Source organism: Aethalodelphis obliquidens, unplaced genomic scaffold, assembly GCF_003676395.1.
Source record: "Aethalodelphis obliquidens isolate GAN/ISIS:26980383/991018 unplaced genomic scaffold, ASM367639v1 scaffold9, whole genome shotgun sequence".
Taxonomy (NCBI): domain Eukaryota; kingdom Metazoa; phylum Chordata; class Mammalia; order Artiodactyla; family Delphinidae; genus Aethalodelphis; species Aethalodelphis obliquidens.
In genome coordinates, this window is record NW_020837953.1 from 50,577,621 (window position 1) to 50,597,045 (window position 19,425).

The 19,425-nt window shown below is 54.0% G+C and overlaps 1 protein-coding gene across 1 annotated transcript; it reads right to left on the reverse strand.

Moving 5' to 3' along the window:
• Nucleotides 1–453: 453 nt before the first annotated feature.
• Nucleotides 454–14,958, reverse strand: CCDC27 (coiled-coil domain containing 27). The gene is made up of 12 exons (XM_027108314.1): nt 14,773–14,958; nt 14,105–14,237; nt 12,983–13,093; nt 12,262–12,419; nt 9,222–9,401; nt 8,389–8,484; nt 7,776–8,109; nt 7,429–7,559; nt 4,880–4,957; nt 4,424–4,636; nt 2,090–2,194; nt 454–579 (listed from the first exon to the last, which is right to left on the reverse strand). The coding sequence occupies exons 1-12, from the start codon at nt 14,956–14,958 to the stop codon at nt 454–456; spliced, it is 1,851 nt and encodes a 616-aa protein (XP_026964115.1).
• Between the last annotated feature and the right edge of the window lie 4,467 nt (nt 14,959–19,425).

A 19,425-nucleotide genomic window follows, 5' to 3' on the forward strand; every position in this document is an offset into this window, starting at 1 on the left:
CTTCCACGGGGTCGCACCAGCAAAACAGTGCCCCAGCTGGGGAGCCCCTGTCAGGGGAACCGCCGCAGGTGTGTGCGGCAGAGAAGGACCGCTCTGGGATCTGAACCGAATGCGGTGGACAGGAGCCCAGTCTCAGGCCTCCTACACCTGGCACCACCAGAGGGCACCCTGCTCAGCGTAGGGTCTTCCCAGGAAGGAGCCAGGGGTGCAGGCTGCTGTGCTGACCCCCAACGAGTGAGTTTTGGAATGGGGGGTGTCCATGTAGCCCAAGCTCCCCTGTGTGTGCTAGTGAAGGAGAAGGTGAGACGGTGGCCAACAGCAGGTGTAATTCTGAATCTGGGCGCAAGGGTGAGGCCATGGGGCCTGACGGAGGAGAAGGGGGGGCACACAGGGCACACCCAGGTTGGGTCCTGGCCTCCACTGGACTGGCTGCGCCTGGGGTCCTAGCTGGGCCTACTTGGAGCTTATCTTCTTGGACTTGCTGGGTGAGGATAAGATCTCCGACTGCTGCAGGGGGGGAACTTTAATCCCCTTCTGTTTCAACTGGTTGTAGTAGTCAGTTCTCTCTGAGATGATCCCCTAGAAAAGACATGCAGCAGCGTGTGCCCAGTCCTTGCAGGCTCCTGGGACACCACCCTTCCCTCCCCGAGAAGAGCCCGCTGCCTCAGTGCTGTGCTGGTGAATATTTGCAACCTGTTCTCCAGGAGAAAATAAAAAGCTCTGGTTTGTAGCATTTGCCAATTTCTGTTCTGAAAGCCCTCCCACCACGGCTGATCCAGGCACAGGGGTGAAGCCACAGAACTCGGAGCTGGGGAGAGATGCCCACCATCGGCTCCAGGTCATCTCACCCCTGGAGTCTGCCCCAAATGCACTTCTTAGTCCTCTGGGAATTGCTGGGAGCCCAGACTCCCAGAGACCTCAGAGGCCGTCAAGTCTTAACCTCAAGTCCCTTCTGTCCTGGGCGCAGGGAAGGCTGTCCCGCCCCTCCTCAGCCTCCTTCTCTCTGGCCCATTGCTGGTTTGTGTGGGGCATTGGCAAAGGAAGGGGGTTTTCCCTGGCTACTGGGTGATGGTGACGACTCCTCCTATCCCCCTCCCCGCTCCCTCCCTCCCCCCCATCCCCCATCCCTCCCACCTTCTCTCTCCTTCCTCCCTCTTCCCCTCCTACAAACAACAGTAACCAGGCCCCAGGCCCCAAACAACAGAGACCTCTCCCCAGGTCCCCATGCAGAGGTCCCCTCTGCCCTGAGGGCTGTGGCCACCCTGCAAGAGCACCATTAACTCCCCGCCCCCCCTCACAGAGGAAAGGAACCCAGCCCCAGGGAAGTGTGGACCAGTGGCAGGTCATGGGTAGCTGCTGGGGTCTAGGGCTGTGCTGTCGAAGGAGGCTTGGGGCCCCGCACGGAGCACCTGTCTTTCAGGTGCTTTCCTCCCAGAGCTGTGGGCCCCGTGGTGCCTGGAAGGCAGGCACGCTGTCCCGGGTACAGAGGGAAGCTCTACGGCTCAGCGAAGTCAAGTGACCGGCCCACAGCTTTGAAGCTAAGGTCCAGGAGGTGGTGACTCACTCCTGCCACCCCAAAGCTGCACTATTTCCCCTTCACCGCCCTGCCCCTCTGAGTCCTCTGCCTGTCAGTGAGGAGCTGGCATGGACCAAGGCCGGGGAGAGGGTCCGTGCCAGACTCCTGGCTCAGCAGGGATTCCAGCGGAGGCCAGGCTGAGCTGCAAAGTAGCATCCTTGGAGGAGGCTGAGCTGGGCGGAGCCTGGGGATGGGCTCCTGCTGCAGGAAAATGCCCAGGACCCAGCAGTTTGGGCCCCTCCCTACTGCACTGGGTGGGTTTGCAGCAGCTGCTGCTGGGCGCTGAATGCTGAGAGCAGCTCGGGGACATTGCCACCCATTAGGGAGACCTAGTCCCCTCTGCCTAAGCAGAGAGAAAGGACAGTTCTGGGGTCACGGTAAAAGGGTGACACCACCAGGACAAGAATGGGGGTCCCTAGCCTCCCATCCAGGCCTCTCCCCTCTGCCACCAGCTGCAGACCCTGGAGCGCTGGTGTGGAGACGTGGCCCCGGGGACAAGGAGGCTGGATATACCTGCAAGGCTTCCAGGATGTCATTGTCAGAGATCTCGGTGGCCAAGGACTTGAATCCTATGGTGTTGAAGGTGGCCTGGATGATCTTGTTTCTTAGTCTTTCGAGCTGTGAGCGCAGGGGAAATAACCGAGCTCGCCTTTAGCGGAGGAGGCAGCAACCTCCGCGCCTGCCACCTCGCTGAGGGTCTAGGGAAGGTAGGCCTGGCCTCATGTTTCCTGGCTTTAGGAATTGGAGTCAGGGTGGGAGAGGTCAGCGTGGTCGCCTTAGAGCTAGAAGGTGCCAGATCACCACCTGGACCCAGGAAGCTTAACACCAAAGTGCAAAGACTTTCTGCCACACCAAGCTTTTGTTGTTTGTTTTTAATTGAAAAAGCAAAACCTGCATGTGGTCAAAACAAAACAAAAGCTCCGGGGCTTCCCTGGTGGCGCAGTGGTTGAGAGTCCGCCTGCCGATGCAGGGGACGCGGGTTCGTGCCCCGGTCCGGGAAGATCCCACATGCCGCGGAGCGGCTGCGCCTGTGAGCCATGGCCGCTGGGCCTGTGCGTCCGGAGCCTGTGCTCCGCAACGGGAGAGGCCACAACAGCGAGAGGCCCGCGTACCACAAGAAAACAAAACAAAACAAAAAAAATCTCTAAATGAGCCCCAGACCTTCCCCCGCTTCCCTGAAGGAGCTTCAGCCACAGTCTCCTGCTGACCCCCAGGAGACTGTCAGTGGCGCAGAAAACGTCCTGCAGACTCTGTTAGCCCCCCTTTGGTCATTGTACTCCCTCCCTTCCACCATGCTGTGGGCATCTGCATTAAACGGTTAACCAGGCGTTAACCAGGCGTTAACCAGGCGTTAAGCAGAATGGACCCCTGAGGCTGTCTAGTCTTTTTCTGCCATCAGCATCCTTGTGGGTGCTCAGGGCCCCAGCCCACCTCCGCAGAGGAGAGTGAATCATGCCTCCCAGTAATTTCAGAATAAACTCCTCCGATCTGCACCCCAGAAGCCCCCAGACAGTGTCCCCCAAGTCACGGTGACAAGCTCAGCTCCAGCTTCTCACCCTCAGTGTCCGGGGGCCCTGCCAATGTAGAAATGCTGAGGGAGAGCCTCGCTGGAGAGATGTGGCATTGCCTAACGCCACGCAAGTCGGTCCACTTTGCCTCTGGGACAGGGATGCCACAAGCCCCTGGACTTGGAGGGGGCAGAGGGCTTCCTTTCCTTCTTTCCAACATGGATTAATGCCAGCTCTGTGCCAGGCACCATGCTAGGTACAGGGGTCATGAGGGAAACGGGGGCTCGCCCTCTGTACCAGAGGTGCCTCCTGCTGGGTAAGGGGTGGTAGTCACCCGGGACAACCATCCACGGTGCCCCACAGCCGGGCCTGTCTCAGGCATCACTCACTGGTCATGGCACTACTTCCTGCCGACCCCAGACTGAGCCTCAGAATCTTTCTCAACACAGCATTCTGGGCTCCACCAAACCCACTAGAAATGGAACCATCTATACACCATCACCCATCTAGTGATTTAGCTGGGAATGCTGCTGGATGGGAAACACAGTTTTATAAAAGATAACAGGCAAGGGAGAGGGGCTCAGTGATGCTGTCAGCTGGCCAGCAGGAGGCCGGCCCCAACAGGATGGAGAACACGGCTGGTTACAGGTGGCATTCCCGGTGGGTGAGTGGGGAAAATGATATTTCAAAAGCCTGCAAGCTTGGGGCCTTTACCTTTGCTGGTTTTGGACTCAATCAAGTCAGATCTCTGACGGGTCCCTCCAAATCCCCCGCCCCATGCCTTTGCTCACATCTAATGGGGAGCTCAGAATGGAGACCCTGCACTTCACACCCTAGCACCACGTCCACGCAGCTCTGGGACCTCAGACGGACCATTTGCCTTCTCTGCTGCAGGTTCCTATCTATCAGGTGAGGACACTCATGAAAGCCACATCCCAGCTTTGTTAACAGGGTTGAATGCCTTAATAAATGCTCCGAACAGCTCCTGACCCACAGCAAGTGCTCTCTAAGTTATACATGGATGGCATTATTATTACTGCTTCTCTCCCACCTCAGAGCCCTTCTCCTTCCTGGCTGGCCACCCACACCCCTGGGTCCCTTTCACAGCACAACCCAAGGGGCTCCTCCATAGACAAAGCCCCGACACGTGGCACCCTCCAGCTCCTACGTCTAAGGCTGCCACGCCCATTGCACCCTTGCCCCCTCCTCCACCAGCATTCCTGGACACAAGGGCTGGGGGGTGAGCCAGAGGACCCATGCACAGTCCCCAGGGTCGGCGCTGGGCAGCGCTGGGCGAGGGCCCCGGAGCAGGCCCTCAGGAGGGGGGAGCCGGGCGTACCCTGGACTGGGCGCTCTCCAGGGCCACGTGGGCCTGCTGTTCCGCCCGCTGGATCATCTCATTCTTGTTCTGCATCTCCTCCTGCAGCTGCTTCCGCCTCTGCAGATGGTCCTGGCTCTGGTTCACCTGGGCCTGCAGCTGGCTGACCTTGGCCTCCAACTCCGAGATGGTCCATTCCCGCTTGACCAGTTCCTTCTCCAGCTCTGACACTTGCTGGGGGGCAGAGAGATGGCGCAGTAGGCCCACCTGCCCCCCCTCCTTCCCCTGAAGACGGCCACCTCTCCCGGAGCTCTTCAAGTCAGCCCGGCCCTGGCCGTGGCAGGGACCCCTGTGGGTGTCTGTGCTTCTGGATTTGCTGAATGGGGTGTTGCCCAGCGGTGAGGGATCTGCCAGCTTCCTCTCCCCCCACCGTCACCATCCGGGCCTGCGGCTGCCCCCTGACCACCCCACGGACACCTGTCGGAGGAGAAGGTTGTCCTTCTCGATCAGTCCCATCATCTCCATGTGTTTCTTGTCTTCCCGGAGGTTGGAGAACTGCAAGGCAGAGGGGGCTTCGCTCAGGGGCTGGGGGTGAGACACCAGACAGCCCCCTCCCTGAACCTCAGTAAGACGAAAGCTCCGCGGTTGGTTTCTGCTGGACAGGGAGGGGAGGAGGGGCGGCACCAAACCCACTTGGGAAGCTGGCTCCAGAGCCAGCAGTGGGGAGAGCCGTCAGAGGCCCTGGACATCTCAGAAATTGGTGGTGCTGGGCTGTTCTGGACGTGGAAACCAACACGACGAGGAACATCATTTCAGAAACCAGGAGCCGCAGACTTGTCCCTGACCAGGAGCTGCCGAGCGCCTGCCCCTTTTCCACCTGGCAGGAGACTTGATGCCGGGGGGCCGCAGGGGGTCTCTGGCCCGGGAGATGCCAAGCTCACTTGGTGGAGACCCCCAGCTCCAGGCACAGGTTGTGGGGGCTGAATGTGGAGACTGCAGCCTCTGCCCAACTTGGTCCTAAAACACCGGCAGCTGGGCCTTTACTTTCCGGGAAAGGAATTTTCCCAGTTTCCCAGATTCCAGGAGAATCTGGGCAAACCAAGAGGAGAGACCCAACAACATGACCACTGAACTAACTCTCCACTGAAATGCCCAAGACCAGCTCTCTGCCATAAAGCACAAAATTATCACTCAGGGGCTCAGAGATTCCAGGCAGCTCTGACCTTGGAGCAAGATTCTTGCAGGAATAACAGAAACCAAAACCAGACTTACAAAAGGAGCTTATAGGAGATAGAAATGGCACAAGAAGCCAAAACGCATAATGATCACTTACGCTCTCAGCGAGGTCAGAGACATACTGCAATTGAGAAACAAAACGAGAGTGTGCTTCCAAAAAAGCGGGAGAGGAACACTCAGAGAGCAAAGGCAAGACCTTGGGAACCATAAATGAGCAAAATTAAAGCTCAGGAGGAGGGCTGTTGCCAAGGTTAAGGAAATCTCATAAAAGGAACAGAAAGACAAAGCGATGAAAGGTAGGAGGGAAGAGACAGGAAGGAAAAAAGAGACCAGAAGGGGAGGTCCACTGGCCAATTGATGGAGATGCCAGAAGGAGGGTTCAGAGGAAACAGAGAGAACGAAATAAAAACTATATAAACAAAGAAAAATTCTAGAACTGAAGGACACAAGTTTCCAGTTGCCCATTGAGCGCCCAGGACAAATGAAAACAGACCCTTAGTAAGTCCCAACTATGGAAGCTTCTGCACACAAGGGACAAAGGCAGCATCTTGCAACTTTCCAGAGAGAAATGAAGCACCACCAAAAACTATGCTGTAAGAAAGTGCAAGAGTCAGGATGAGTTTGGGCTTCCCACCAGGAACCCTAGAAGCTCGGACACGTGGAGCAATGCCTTCACACTGCTGAGGGAAAGTGCTAGCCATACCGGAATTCTATTCCAACCAGATTCTATTAATGTGTAGAAGAAGGACATTTGCAGAATGTCCTTACGATGTCCCCCAAATTTTACCTTCACTCACCTTTCTCAAAAAAACTACTGAAGGATGTGCTCCAGTGAAACTGTGGGAGTAGGTCAAGAAAGAGAGAAGATGTGGATGGCAGTGGCTTTAAAATGTGGTTTATGGATCTTAATACTGTTTCACAAAACGTGTGTTCCGGTCACGTGCGTGTGCCCCTGATAACCGTCTCAATGGTGTAAATGCAGTGTCCACTCACTGACGCCGTGATGGAATAGTACGGGGAGGGGGAGGGGTTCCCGGGCTGGGGAGGCAAGCGAGGAAAGAGGGAGGCGTTAGATGATGCCAAGATGGAGGAACGTCTAGAATGGGCATTGTAAGCAGGCAATCTCGAGATACGAAGAGCCAGCCTTCAAGAATCAGCTAGAAGAGTTGAAAGCGGTTGTCTTGGGGGATGGGCAAATGAGAAAGAGAAGGGTCAGACTCCTGTTTCGCATAATAAGCCCGTGGAACTGTTTGGTTCCTTAAGCTGTGTAGCTTTGTGCACAAAAAACTTGGATAAAAATAAAAGCTAAAAATGCTTCAGGGAATTCCCTGGCGGTCCAGTGGCTAGGACTCCATGCGTGCTTTCATTGCCGAGGGCCCGGGTTCAATCCCTGTCGGGGAACTAAGATCCTGCAAGCCATTCAGCGTGGCCAAAAAATAAAATTCAATTAAAAAATACAAATGCTTCAGTGCATTGGCGATATCCCTAAGGTCACCAATGCACTGGGCTCATTGCAGTGGCGATCTCCCTAAGGTCCATGGGGGTCTCAGCCCTGGGACCCAGGGGCCAGGAGATGCTTGAGAAATGGCCAGGAGCCCAGTGGCCCAGGAGACAGAGATGACTGCTGGGAACAGAGGGCAGCGCAGAGCACGGCGGGGCAGGGTGTGAACCCCAGCTCCGCCACTATCAGCTCCCTAGTCAAGTGTCTCCATCAGGGGGATGGGACAGACGGCACCGGTCCCAGAGCCCCAGAGGGAGGACGCCTGTGACGTGACGGAGGACACCGCCACCTTGTCGGACATGGCTTGCAGCTGCTGCTTCCGCTCTCGCAGCTCCTTCTGCAAGGCCTCGTTCTCCATTTTGAAGCTCTGCAGCTGGGACTCTTGGATTTCCATTTGTCGTTGTAAAGACATGATGGCTCCTGGGTGAGGCGACAGTGAGAGGGGAGGAGAGGGTGCTGGTCACCGCATCATCCCGGGGGCTCCAGGCTGAGACTCCAGGCTGAGGGCTGCTGGCTCCCACCCCGGGGCTCCAGCGCCGCCGCCACATGGTCCCGGCTGAGAGGGACACGGGGCAAAGCCAGCAGAGCTGGGCATGCTCGCTGCTGGCCCCGCCTCACCATCCTCCAACTTCCCACCTGTTGCCAGGGAGTGTCTGGTCCTCGTGATCTCGAGCTGGAACTGGAACTCCCGGACCAGCTGTTCATGCTTCTCCAGCTGGGCTCTCAGCTCCCCCGTGAAGGTGTGGGCCATGGAGGCAGCCCTCTTCCCGCCCGCGGCCTCCCCCTCCGCGGCGCCCTCTGCGGCCACCACCGTCGCCGCCTTCTCCTGCAGAATCCCCTTCCTGCTGGTACTGGCCCTCGCCCCCTCGTCCGCCGCCAGCTCGGCCTCCCATTCCAGGCCTTCTTCCTCCTCGTAGCTGCCTCCTTCCAGGTCCTTGCCTCTGTCGGTCATGGCGTGCTCTCCCTGCATCTGGGGGAGGGACGGGCATGCTGGGCAGGACTGCCCGACCCCTGTGGAAAGGGGCTCGGCCATTCACGGGGGCAGAGGGTGCACTGCGAAGGGGGCCCCCAGGGGGCGGGGCCGGGGCTGCATCTCCAGGAGCTGCCCCATCACCCCTCCCCTGCTCCCCTCCAGTGTGGCCGAGGGTTTCGCCTGGGCGGGGACCACCGGGTGCGGACAGCAGGTGGGAGCCTGTGGCCTGGGCATCGCGTGGGCAGCCTGGGAGAGGAGGCCCCAGCCAGCCCGCACCTGCTGCCTGTGCTCCGGCTCCTCCTTGCCTCCGAGGAAGGTCCTAAGGGTGTTCAGTCTCCCCTGCAGCTTCGGCGCCGACTCCGCCGGCCACTCCTGCAAGAGGCCCGTGGGAGCCTCAGGGTTTCAATCTGCACCTTCAGCTCCCCCAGGGGCCGTGCTGCCGAGACCTGTCTTCCTGGAAGGGGGACCCACCGTCCTCCTGCCAGGGGTGCCCTGTCGGTGGGCAGGGGGCCACAGTGTGCAGATGGCAGCCCTGGGGGGCTGTATTGTTTCTGGCTCCGCTCCCCCCCACCCCAGGAGCAACCCTGGCAAGTGGCCTGGAAGTAACGAGCACGCTAGTCTGGAGGAGTTTGGCAGGGGCCCGACCTCAGACGTGCCCGCAGGTCACCGCCCTGCACTGCCCGCTCACGCCTGACAGCCCCCAGGAGGCCGGGGAACGGGGGTCACAGGACGATGCTTCCAGGCCTCTCCAGACTCCTGCTGTCCCCGCCCACCAGTCCCCCACCATCGGTGCCTGGGTAGCTTTTCTGGCGGCGGCCAGAGGGTCCGGTGGTGGTCGGAAGCCTCCAGTCCCCAGTTCACGCGAGGACCCGGCATAAACACTGGCTGTATCCCCAGACGTGAAAGAAGTCAGCTCTCAGACCCAGCGACGGCTCCCCTGGGCCACACAGAGCCCTACCCCGACCCGCCTCCTCCAGGGCGCCCCCCAGAGCTGGGGAGGGGTGGGGGCCCACCCCGACGTTACAGGCAAGGACACGGAACCCCCACAGCTAGAACAGGTCAGGCTACTCCAAGCCAGTGCCGCCCGCGGAGCGCCTGCCTCTGCTCACCGTCACGACCTCGCTCAGCGAGGCCTCCTGGCTTTTGCTCTTCAGGAGGCATTTCAGCTGCTTTCTCAAGGCCTCCCTCTCCTCCTGGAGAGCCAGGATCTCCTCGTCTTTCGTCTGAACCTGCACCTCCAGCTCGGAGAGGCGCTGGACTTCCTTCCCCAGTGCAAACAGGCACCGGTCCTGGGCAGAAACAGGGCAGACCCGGGCACGGTCAAGCCACTCAGACGCGCCTCCAGCACCGCCAGCCCCCAGCAGAGCAGCAGCTCTGGGCCCAGGAAGAGCAGGCCTGCTGCCCTAGACCCCCCCCCCCCCCCCCCCCCCCCCCCCCCCCCCCCCCCCCCCCCCCCACCCCACCCCCATCATCCCCAACCACCTCCTGCTTAAGGGCCACCCTTGCCCGGGGATCTCCAGGCCTGGCTCCCGGTCAGCCCCCAGGTGTGACCGAGGACACCTAACCAGCACCCCCTCCAAGGGCCACCTCCAAGGGGCTTGTCAGGGCTGGGCCCACTGCCCCTCCACCATCCACTCTCAAAACCTCCATGCCCTTAATTACTCAAAACTGAAGACAAAATAAAGGTGTTTTTGGACAAACAGTAACTGGAAGAATTCGTCGCCAGCAGAGCTGAACAACTGAGAGAAATACTAAAGGGAATTCTCCAGGCAAGAGGGAAGGGGCCAGAGACAGAATTCTAGAAGGAAAAGATAACTAGAGTTCAGTGACAGGCTTCCACGGAGTCCACGAGTCCAAGAAGAAGTCACAAAGGAAGTTGGAAAATATTTTAAACTGAATGATAACAAACATCTGGACACGTCAAGACCGGCGACTAGAAAGCTGTGATTAAGGACAGATTTATAGCCTTCGAATGCATGGATCAGGGGAAACAACGGAAAATCAAAGATCTAAGTATCCAGCTCAAGAATTCAGAAAAAGAACTGGAAATTTAGCCTAAAGAACATAGCAGGAAGAGAATTTTTTTTTTTTTTCCTGTACGCGGGCCTCTCTTTGATGCGGCCTCTCCCGCTGTGGAGCACAGGCTCCGGACGTGCAGGCTCAGCGGCCAGGGCTCACGGGCCCAGCCGCTCCGCGGCATGTGGGATCCTCCCGGACCGGGGCACGTGTCCCCTGCATCGGCAGGCGGACTCTCAACCACTGCGCCACCAGGGAAGCCCAGGAAGAGAATTTTTAAAACTCAGGACAAGAATGGATGATATAGGGAGATGGGGTACGGCGGGGAGAGGAGGACAGGGCAAATCAGCAACATTTTAACATTCGGGGAATCTGGAGGGTATATGGGAATTATTTATAGTATTATGTTAAAATAGTCATGGAGAAATCCCATTTCTTCACCCAGGCCATGGTGATTTAAACACGATGTGTCCAAACCAGACATGGTTCCCGGGAAGGGGACGCTCCTTTCCTCTGGGGCTGCTGACTTTGCAACAGCACAACCTTGCTTCTGCAGGTGGTGCTACCTACCACAGGGCAGACGAACACAGAGGTGAGGGAACGAGGACCCTGAGGACATGTTGTGAGCCCCTAGTGGCAGCCCAGCCTGCAGCCCTTCCACTGGAATTCCTTCTCCTAGCGGCACTGCAAAAGCATCCTTTTACGTATACCTGTGAGACTATCTGATTATATCCTCAGGCTATTTTCCAAAGTGGAATTGCTTGTTCCAATGGTTGGGATGCTTTTTAAATTGTGAACTCTGAAGAAAACGAATTATGAAATCTACCATAAAATTAGAGGTACAGTTTCGGGAATAAAGCTAAAATGAATACTCATGAACCCACCCTATCAGGGCTCGTGAGTCCCCATTGTGTGCCCACCAACTACACAGCATTTTGTGTGACATTTCCATAATTGTCACTAGAGTTTCACGAGCTTAAAACAAAAACAAAAACGTTAAAAAAAAACCCATGAAGCTAATTCTAAGAGAAGATTTTTTTTTTTCTTTTTTTTGCGGTACACGGGTCTCTCACTGTTGTGGCCTCTCCCGTTGCGGAGCACAGGCTCCGGACGCGCAGGCTCAGTGGCCATGGCTCACGGGCCCAGCTGCTCCGCGGCATGTGGGATCCTCCCGGACCGGGGCACGAACCCGTGTCCCCTGCATCGGCAGGCGGACTCCCAACCACTGCGCCACCAGGGAATCACCTAAGAGAAGACTTTTAACATTGATAAGACTGGTGAAGAGAAAAAGAGAGAAGGCACAAGTTAACGACGTCAGGAACAAAAAAACAGGCGATCTTCGGCAGAATCTTCTCCAGACTCTGGAAGAATAATACTAAGAGACTCTTGTGCACAGAGTTAGGCTCACAGATTTGAAAATTTACATGAAATGGGCACATTCCTAGAAAAACATAGCTTACCAAAACTGAAACGAGAGAAAAGGAAGTTGGAATATCTTAAAAGGAATTGAATTTGTTATTTTAAAAACCAACCCTGTAAGAAATTGCCAGGTACAGATGGCTTCAATGATGAATTCTTCAGAATTTAACAAAGCAATAACACCAACCTTATGCCAACTCTTCCAGAAAATAGAAAAAGAGCGAAAACTTTCCAACTTTTGTTGTTGTTATGAGGCCAGAAAACTCTGACACCAAAAGCAAACAGGGAATGACAGGGCGGGTAAATTATGGGCCAGTCCCTCTCATAAACATGTAGGAAAAAATGATACCACGACGAGTCAACCCGTAGGGAGATCATTGCCCATCAAGCTGGTTATTACTATTTTAAAGAATATATGGATGTTGAAGGTCTTGACTCACGGGGGGAGCTGTGTAAGAGTGGGTGATGTCCAGGCCAGCCTGAACTGTCCCCCACAGGGATGAAGATGGGCAGGACCTAGGCTTGTCAAACATCTGATTCGTAGAAGCCGTGGAAGGGGGTCTGGATGTCAGTTCAGGCCATGTCTGGGACCTGCTTACACAGCCAAACAGATACTAGAACAAGAGCCCCCAGGGTCGGGCATCCTCTCGGGCAGGAGGTGGAGCCGGGGCGCCAGGACCAGGATCCGTGCCCAGGCTCCGCGCTCGGCCATACCTTCTCGTGGATGACGGAGATGTACCAAGGTACCCACTTCCTTGGGTAGCTCTGCCCTAGGACCGGGTTGCTGGGGGCCGGGCTCAACACCTGGGCTTCACTCGTCTTCCGAAGGTAGTTGAACTCGCAGGCACTCTTACTAAAGGGAAGTTGGCAGCCTGTCAAGAGGCGGGGTGGCGGGGGGGGTCGGTCAGACTCTCCCCCAGCTGAGTTGCCCCGGATCTTCCATAACATCCCCCTTTCAAGATTCCCCCTGAAACCTTTCCCTGCCCAGCTGGGCTCCTCTACACCCTTGTCCGTCCCCTACACCCAGCCCAGTGTGTATGAGAGCATCAAAGCACGCTTCAAGATTCCCAGAGCCTGGGGGTCAGGACAAGAGGGGACATCCTGACGCTGCCCTGTGCACAGGGGACACTTTTGAGGAGTTTCCTTGAATTCAGGCAAATTCAAGGGGGGGTGGATTTCACCTCTGGATAAACAAAAGTGTTTGTCTGTAGGAACAGTGCATGTGGGTCCCTCTAATCAAGGAGGGATGCATCCCAGGAGCCTGTGGAAGGTACATAGGGCCAGGAAGGCGGTCCTAGGAAGGGAATTCCATGGGACATGATCGGGTGGCTTTGCGGGGAGCAGGGGTCCCTGCAGATGAAGGCAGAGGACCTCAGGGCTGGGGTCCGAGGAGAGAACCCCATGGGTCACACGTGCCCAGCAGGGCCGTCCTCACCGTCCACCTTCATGTCCAAGCCCTCCTGACCAGAGAGCAGGTCCTCAGTCACCTTCCAGGTCTCAGAGCTGATGCACCTGTCCTCGGGGAGATCGAGAGTCGTGGCTGAACCTGCAGGACGGTAAACGTGCCAACAGATGACGGCTAAGGCCGAGTCTTCCCAAGACCTCCAGGACAGAGACTAGTATTTCCTTTCCTTTTAAGTGCTGGGTAGGGTTCAAGGTGGTTTTCTCAGCGATTGCATAGGATTGGACTACGCGACTGAATCGAAGCGTAGCTCTGTCCCCCTACCCACCACGGGTGTGTCCACCTGAAACCGATCCGGTGCACCTTAAGCTCTGCAGTCTGGTGCCTCCCCTTCCCTGGAGGGCAGTCCTGTTCCCTCCTGTAAAAGTGGCTCCCCCTCTAAGTCCTGCAGTGCCGGCTGCTCTCTGAGGCCCTGGCACTGAGAACGGGAAGCTTAGAGCCTGGACGGGTGGGCGGGGCCCTACTTTTGCCTGACTGCCGCCTGAGATCCACACACAGGACCCCAGTTGCTGGCTGCAGGCACTCGGCCTCCATGTCAACACCACTAAGGAAAATGCCGTGTGTGGGGAAATGGGAGTAGCCGAGGTCCCGGAGCTGGAGGTGTGGGATGACACCTGGCCTGACCGATGCCACTCGGGTGGCGGCTGGGCCCTTAGCTGCCCTCTCGGAGCCTCTCATCCATATCAGAGCAACGTAGGCTTAGACGACAGTCTTGCTAAGGCCCCTTTCAGGGCTTGGTCCCTAATGAGCTGCCTTTGGCCCTATGGACCTCTTTCCTGAAGCTTCCAGAACCTTCAACCTTCTCCTCCCCTGTCCCAACTCTATTGAATCTTGGTGAGTGAAACCATAGGAAAAGCAAGAGGGCTGGGAGACCAGAAATACAGGCCTTTCCTTCCCTCCCTCCCCCTCCCACTCTGGCCTCAGCTGAGAGCCAATTTCAGAAGCAGCAGCTGTGGCCACTGCACACGTCCCCTCTGGCCACCCCCGCAGGCTGCTGTGTGCCAGGACCCCGTGCGGGTCCCGGACTCTGAGGGGTGGGTTGGGTGGTTGGGTGGAGGGGGTGTGCCCACGTGGGGCCCCGCTGGGCACGCTCACCATAGTGGGTCATGGACGTGGACCTGGTGCTGAACTGGGGACAGCCCGGACGTGTGAGAAACTTGTGCCAGAGCTCCTCCATTTCAGACAGGAAGCCGCTGTCCTGGGGGCTGGTGTCCTTGTTGAAATCGCTCTGAGGAGCAGGAAAATGAGACCAGCAGGAGAAGAGGGACCCGGGAAGCCCCTCTCCCATCTTCTGGCGGAGCGCCAGGGCCTGCCGTGTGTGCCGACCCCAGTGGGCTGTCCCCACCCGGAAGACTGGCTGCTTGATGAGGGCCGTGGGGACCTTGCTTTGGAAGTTGCAGTCGGCTGAGCCCAGAGTCAAGTCCACTCAGGAGGGCCCTGGGGAGTGTGGTGGCTCTCCAGTCTCCCCCAGCGCGTGGTACCTGCCTGAACCTTCCCGCCCGCGCTTTCTCTTCCTTATTTTCTCTCCTCCCCATTCCCTCCTTCTCAAGACTTCCCTAAGGAAGGCTCAGAGCAGACACTGCATCTTCTCTCCCAGTCTCCATCCACTCCCAGAATCCACCCACTGTAATCCATCAGCCAAGCTGATCTGGGATGCTCTTATTAGCCCCCCACCCTCAAGGCCTTTCATCCAGTGGGAGAAGCAGGTCATCTCCTGATGACCTGCGTGTGGTCGGGCCATCCTTTCTCCCGAGACTCCGTACCATCTTCCTGTAGTAGCGGTTGATGGCCTGAGCTGACTTGCTGAGGGAGCGCTCTTTTTGGCGAAGTTTCCATTCTGGGGTCTGTTCGTTCCGGCTGGACACTTGCCGTAGGACGATCAGGCCCTTCTCTATCCAGTTGGGCACCAGACTTTTCTTCTTGGGCGTGCTGGCTCTGATGGGTAACATCGGGAACGTGGAGCAGAGGGCCAAGGTTGGCCACCTGAATGATGACTTGGACCTATCCTCCGGGTCTGGAGCAGGGTGTCAAGGGGAACACAGCCTCAGTTATGGATGTGCAGGTCCAAGCACAGGCCGGGAGAAGACCAGCTTCCCAAGCTCCACATCCTAAGGGGTCCTGGGAGCAGTCTATGACATCACAGATGTCCCCATAGAAACCTAGAAACAGCGCCTGTCATCTGTCTTAATTTTCGGCTGGGAAGGGGAACCAGAAGCGGCTTCGCTGTACACACAGAATGTTACAAGCGCAGGAGAAGTGCCCCGAGGCATTAGCAGCCCATTCTTCTGTTTTCTTTTTTCCCCATCATTAGTATTTCACCTTATTTAACAATCTGACACTGTGTCAGTGGCTCTGATGTGAAAATTTAACCTTTTCAATTAAAGTCCACACTTTAGACATATTTCTTAACACCTGAATACTGTATGTACTTCTTTTTTAAAAATGGAATTGGGATAGAGGAGAGAGACTCACTGTGATTTTGCTAAATTCCCACCATCCGATTCTTGGACACACAGGCCTCAGGCTTGCAAAGGTCACAAAGAAATGGTGTCGATGTTTCTCTGCATCCAGGCTGCTACTTGAAAAATTTTCTTTTTGGCCACTTCATGTTTCTCAAACTGCAGTTTGATGTCGAAAACATTCTCTTCAGTGAAAGCAGCCAGACACAGAAGGCCACATGGTGTGTGATTCCATTTATTTGAAGTGTCCAGAATGCACAAATCTACCAAGACAGAACACATTGATTTCCTAGGGCAGGAGGGAGGGAGGAACGGAGAGTGACTACACATGGCTCCCGGGGCTCCTCTGTGGGGGGATGAAAATGTTCTGAAACTGGATAGGGGTGATGGTAGCACATCGCTGCAGATGGACTAAATGCCATTGAATTGTACATTTTAAAACGGTGATTTTTATCTCAATTTAAAATAATAACTGTACTTCGAGCTCATATTCTTTCAGCCCATCCTTCAGGGGGAATAGAAAATGCCAGCCCCTGCAGGCAGCATGTAGAGCTGTGTTCTGAAGCAGCCTCCCTTTCTTTCAAGGGAACCAAGGTGCCTTCCCAGAGTCCAGTCCCCTCTGGGTCACCCTGTGGGCCCTCTACAGCTCTGCATGGCCTCCTCTCCCATAACCATTCGCTGGTCTGGCCCAGCTCAGAGTTTCAAGGGAAAGTGGAGGATTGTTTTGAGTTGAGGTCTCCCGCCTATTTCAGTGTCACCTGTGCTGCTTTTTCTCCAGTCCACTCGAGGGATGCCTCCAGGCGTGAAGTTCTCAGTTCTGCAACACAGAAGGATGAAAATGCCGTCTGGGTTTCCACTCCTGTCTGTGATCTTGAGTCTAAAAGGAGAGGAGAGGGTCCCTCTTACAATCAGAGGCTATGGGGGCCGGCAGGGGACCGCGTGCCATCCTGGGGGGACCTATATGAACAAACGGGTGAATGAGAGCGAGAGAGGGGCAACACTGCAAAGATTTTGGTGCCTCGTATCCCGTGTCACTAGAGATAAAGACAGTACAAGGGTGATCCTGCATCACAAAATAAATGTAAGAAGATCAAACACTGACCATTCCCAGATGTTATATTAATGCTTTCTTTGGGATCTATTAAATACTTTCCTAATTTCTTCTTCATATGTTTTGATACCTCTGCAGTACTAGGGTCTCAAGTTTGTCTGTTGAGTGGTTCAGCCCTGGGTCAGAGGCAGCCTCCGATCCCACCCTGCTTCATTTGTTGGATGTAGTGTTTTACATACAGCAATTTGGTAAAGGTGATCGAGCGTCTTGGTCAGATCCTCTTTGTCTTTTCCTTTTTTTTTTTTTTTTTTTTTTTGGCCGCACCTTGCAGCTAGCAGCTAGCGGGATTTTAGTTCCCAGACCAAGGATCGAACCTGTGGCCCCTGCTGTGAAAGTGGCCAGTCCTAACCACTGGACTGCCAGGGAATTCCCAAGGTCCTCTTTGTCTTACTGACTTTTCCCCCATCATCTGCTGAGAAAGGGGTATTGAAATATTCCAACTATGGTGTGGAACTATTTCCCCCTTCAGTTCTGTCAATTTTGCTTTATGTGTTTTAAGGGACCTATTATTGGGCACATACACATTTAAGACTGTCATGTCGTCCTCATGAGTCAATTCTTTTATCTTTATGAAAGGTCTCTCTCTTTTATATTTTTGGCCTTAAAGTCTATTTTACTGATATATTAACATAGTCACTCTTACCTTATTATGCTCCCATTGTATGGTATTTTTTTTCATCCATTCATTTTCAATCTACTTGTGTCATATTTAAACTATATCTTTTATAAATAACATATGGTTGGGTCTTGTCTTATTATTCACTCTGATAATCTCCTTTAATTGCAGTGTTCAGCCCATTAATATTTAACGTAATTATTGATGTGGTTAGATCAGGCCTACCATTTTATTATTTGTTTTCTCTTTGCCCACATGTTTCTTGTTCTCTATCCCTCTTTCTTTATTTTTTGTATTTGTTGAATATTTTATAGAATTCCATTTTAATTTACCTGCTGAACATTCAGATACACCTCTTTGCATTATATTTTAGAAGTTGCTCTAGGTTTCACAATACACATCCTTACTTTTCACAGTTTAGTAAAGTTAATATTGTACCACTTTATGTAAAAAGATAGAAATCTTGCACCCAATTGGATCCTTACCCCTCTCCCGCCATATCTTAAGCTATAGTTGTCATAAGTTTTACATCTACTTATACTGTATGTCTCATAAGGCAATGTTATAAATTTTCCTTCTAACAGTGTTTCAAAGAAATTAAGAGGAGAAATAGTCTTTTGTCTTTACACATGTATCTCCCTTCAGCCTGAAAGACTTCATTGACCACCTCTTGCAGTGCAGGTCAGGTGGACACAAGTCCTCTCAGCTTTCCTTCTTCTCGGTAGATATTTATTTTGCCTTGGTCCTTGGTCCTTGAAGGGTATCTTTGTGAACATAGAACTCCTGGTTGACAAGTGGCTTTTCTTTCAGCACGTAAAGGTGGTCTGGATTCTGGTCCCTATAATTCCTATGAGGGTCCTGTGGTTATGCAAATTGTCGTTCCCTTGTAAGTAATGTTTAATTTTTCTCTAGGTGGATTTCAAGATTTTTATTTTTATCTTTGGCTTCAATTTGACTCTGGTGTGTCTAGGCACGATTTTGTGTGTGCGTGTTCACTGTTTTGGATTTTGTTAACCTCTTAAATCTACAAATATATGTTTTCTACCAAACTGAAAAGTTTTCAGTCATTATTTCTTTAAATAGTTTTTTCAGTCCCTTTCTCTCTTCTTCTTTGGAGACTCCAATTACCCATATCTTAGCTCTTTTAACATTGCCCCACAAGTTCCTGAGGTTCTCACTTTTTAAAATCTTTTTTCTTCTTCTTCAGACTAGGTAATTTCTAACGACCTGTCTTCAACTTCACTTCCTCTTACCTCTCTCATCTTGAGCCTGCTATTAAACTCCAGGATTTTTAAATCCCAGTGATTTTCAAATATATATTTTTCAGTTCTAAAGTTTCCATTTGTTTTTTTCAATATTTTCTATTTATAAACTGAGGTCTCCTATTGCCTCATTCATTAGGAGAGTACTTGCCTAACCAAGCATAATTATAACAGCTGCTTTAAGTCTTTGTCTGACAATTCCAATGTCAGCGTCATCTTGAAGTTGCCCTCTGTTAATTTCTTCCCTTCAGAGTGGGTCGCATTTTCCTGGTAGAGTAATTTTAGATTGTATCCCAGACGTTGTGAATGTTATGCTGCGGAGACTCTGAGTTCTGTTATATTCCTCTGAAGAGTGTTGATGGTTTCATTTTAGCGGTGACTCACATGGCTAAACTAAGACTGCAAGTCTGTCTTACCTGCAGTGGACAGCAGCTCCAACCTCAGTGGAGATTGTTCTGTCTGTCCCAGGCAGGTGTAGTTTGAAGGGCAGCTAGAGGCTTGGGCAGTGTTTATACACAGGGTTTGAGGGTGCCCTCATCTGGCTCTCCTTCCCGGCATTCCTCCTTTGCTGTCCAATGGCCGTGCTTTCCCTGGCTCCTTCCCCTGGTTACTTCAGCCAGAGGGACCACAGAGGGGGACCTTCCTGTCAGACGTTTCATCACCCCACCCTACACTGCAGCTGTGCTTCTCCTCAGAGAAAAGCAACCAAAAGGTGAACTCACCCATGCCAGTCGCTTCCTCCACATTTTTACCCCCCTCCAAAATATTTCTGTTTTTATCCTCAGGCATGCTCAGTAGTTATATTTTGCATTTTTTACTCTAGTTTGTAGCTGTTTTCTGTGGGAGGCATAGGAGGGTCCCTCTTACAGGAGCTCCTTCCCCCATTCTGAAACAGAGCCCCCTGGGTCCATTTGGGACATCTCTCCAGGGTCTCATACATGGATCTCCAGCAAACCTGCTGAAGAATA

Coding starts and splice junctions, on each gene's coding strand:
- CCDC27 (XM_027108314.1), bottom strand. CDS start 14,958: ATGTTACCCATCAGAGCCAGCACGCCCAAGAAGAAAAGTCTGGTGCCC. Junction 14,238..14,772: donor ACCGCTACTACAGGAAGATG/GTACGGAGTCTC, acceptor CCTGCTCCTCAG/AGCGATTTCAACAAGGACAC. Junction 8,485..9,221: donor CGCTGAGCGAGGTCGTGACG/GTGAGCAGAGGC, acceptor GGCCTCTTGCAG/GAGTGGCCGGCGGAGTCGGC.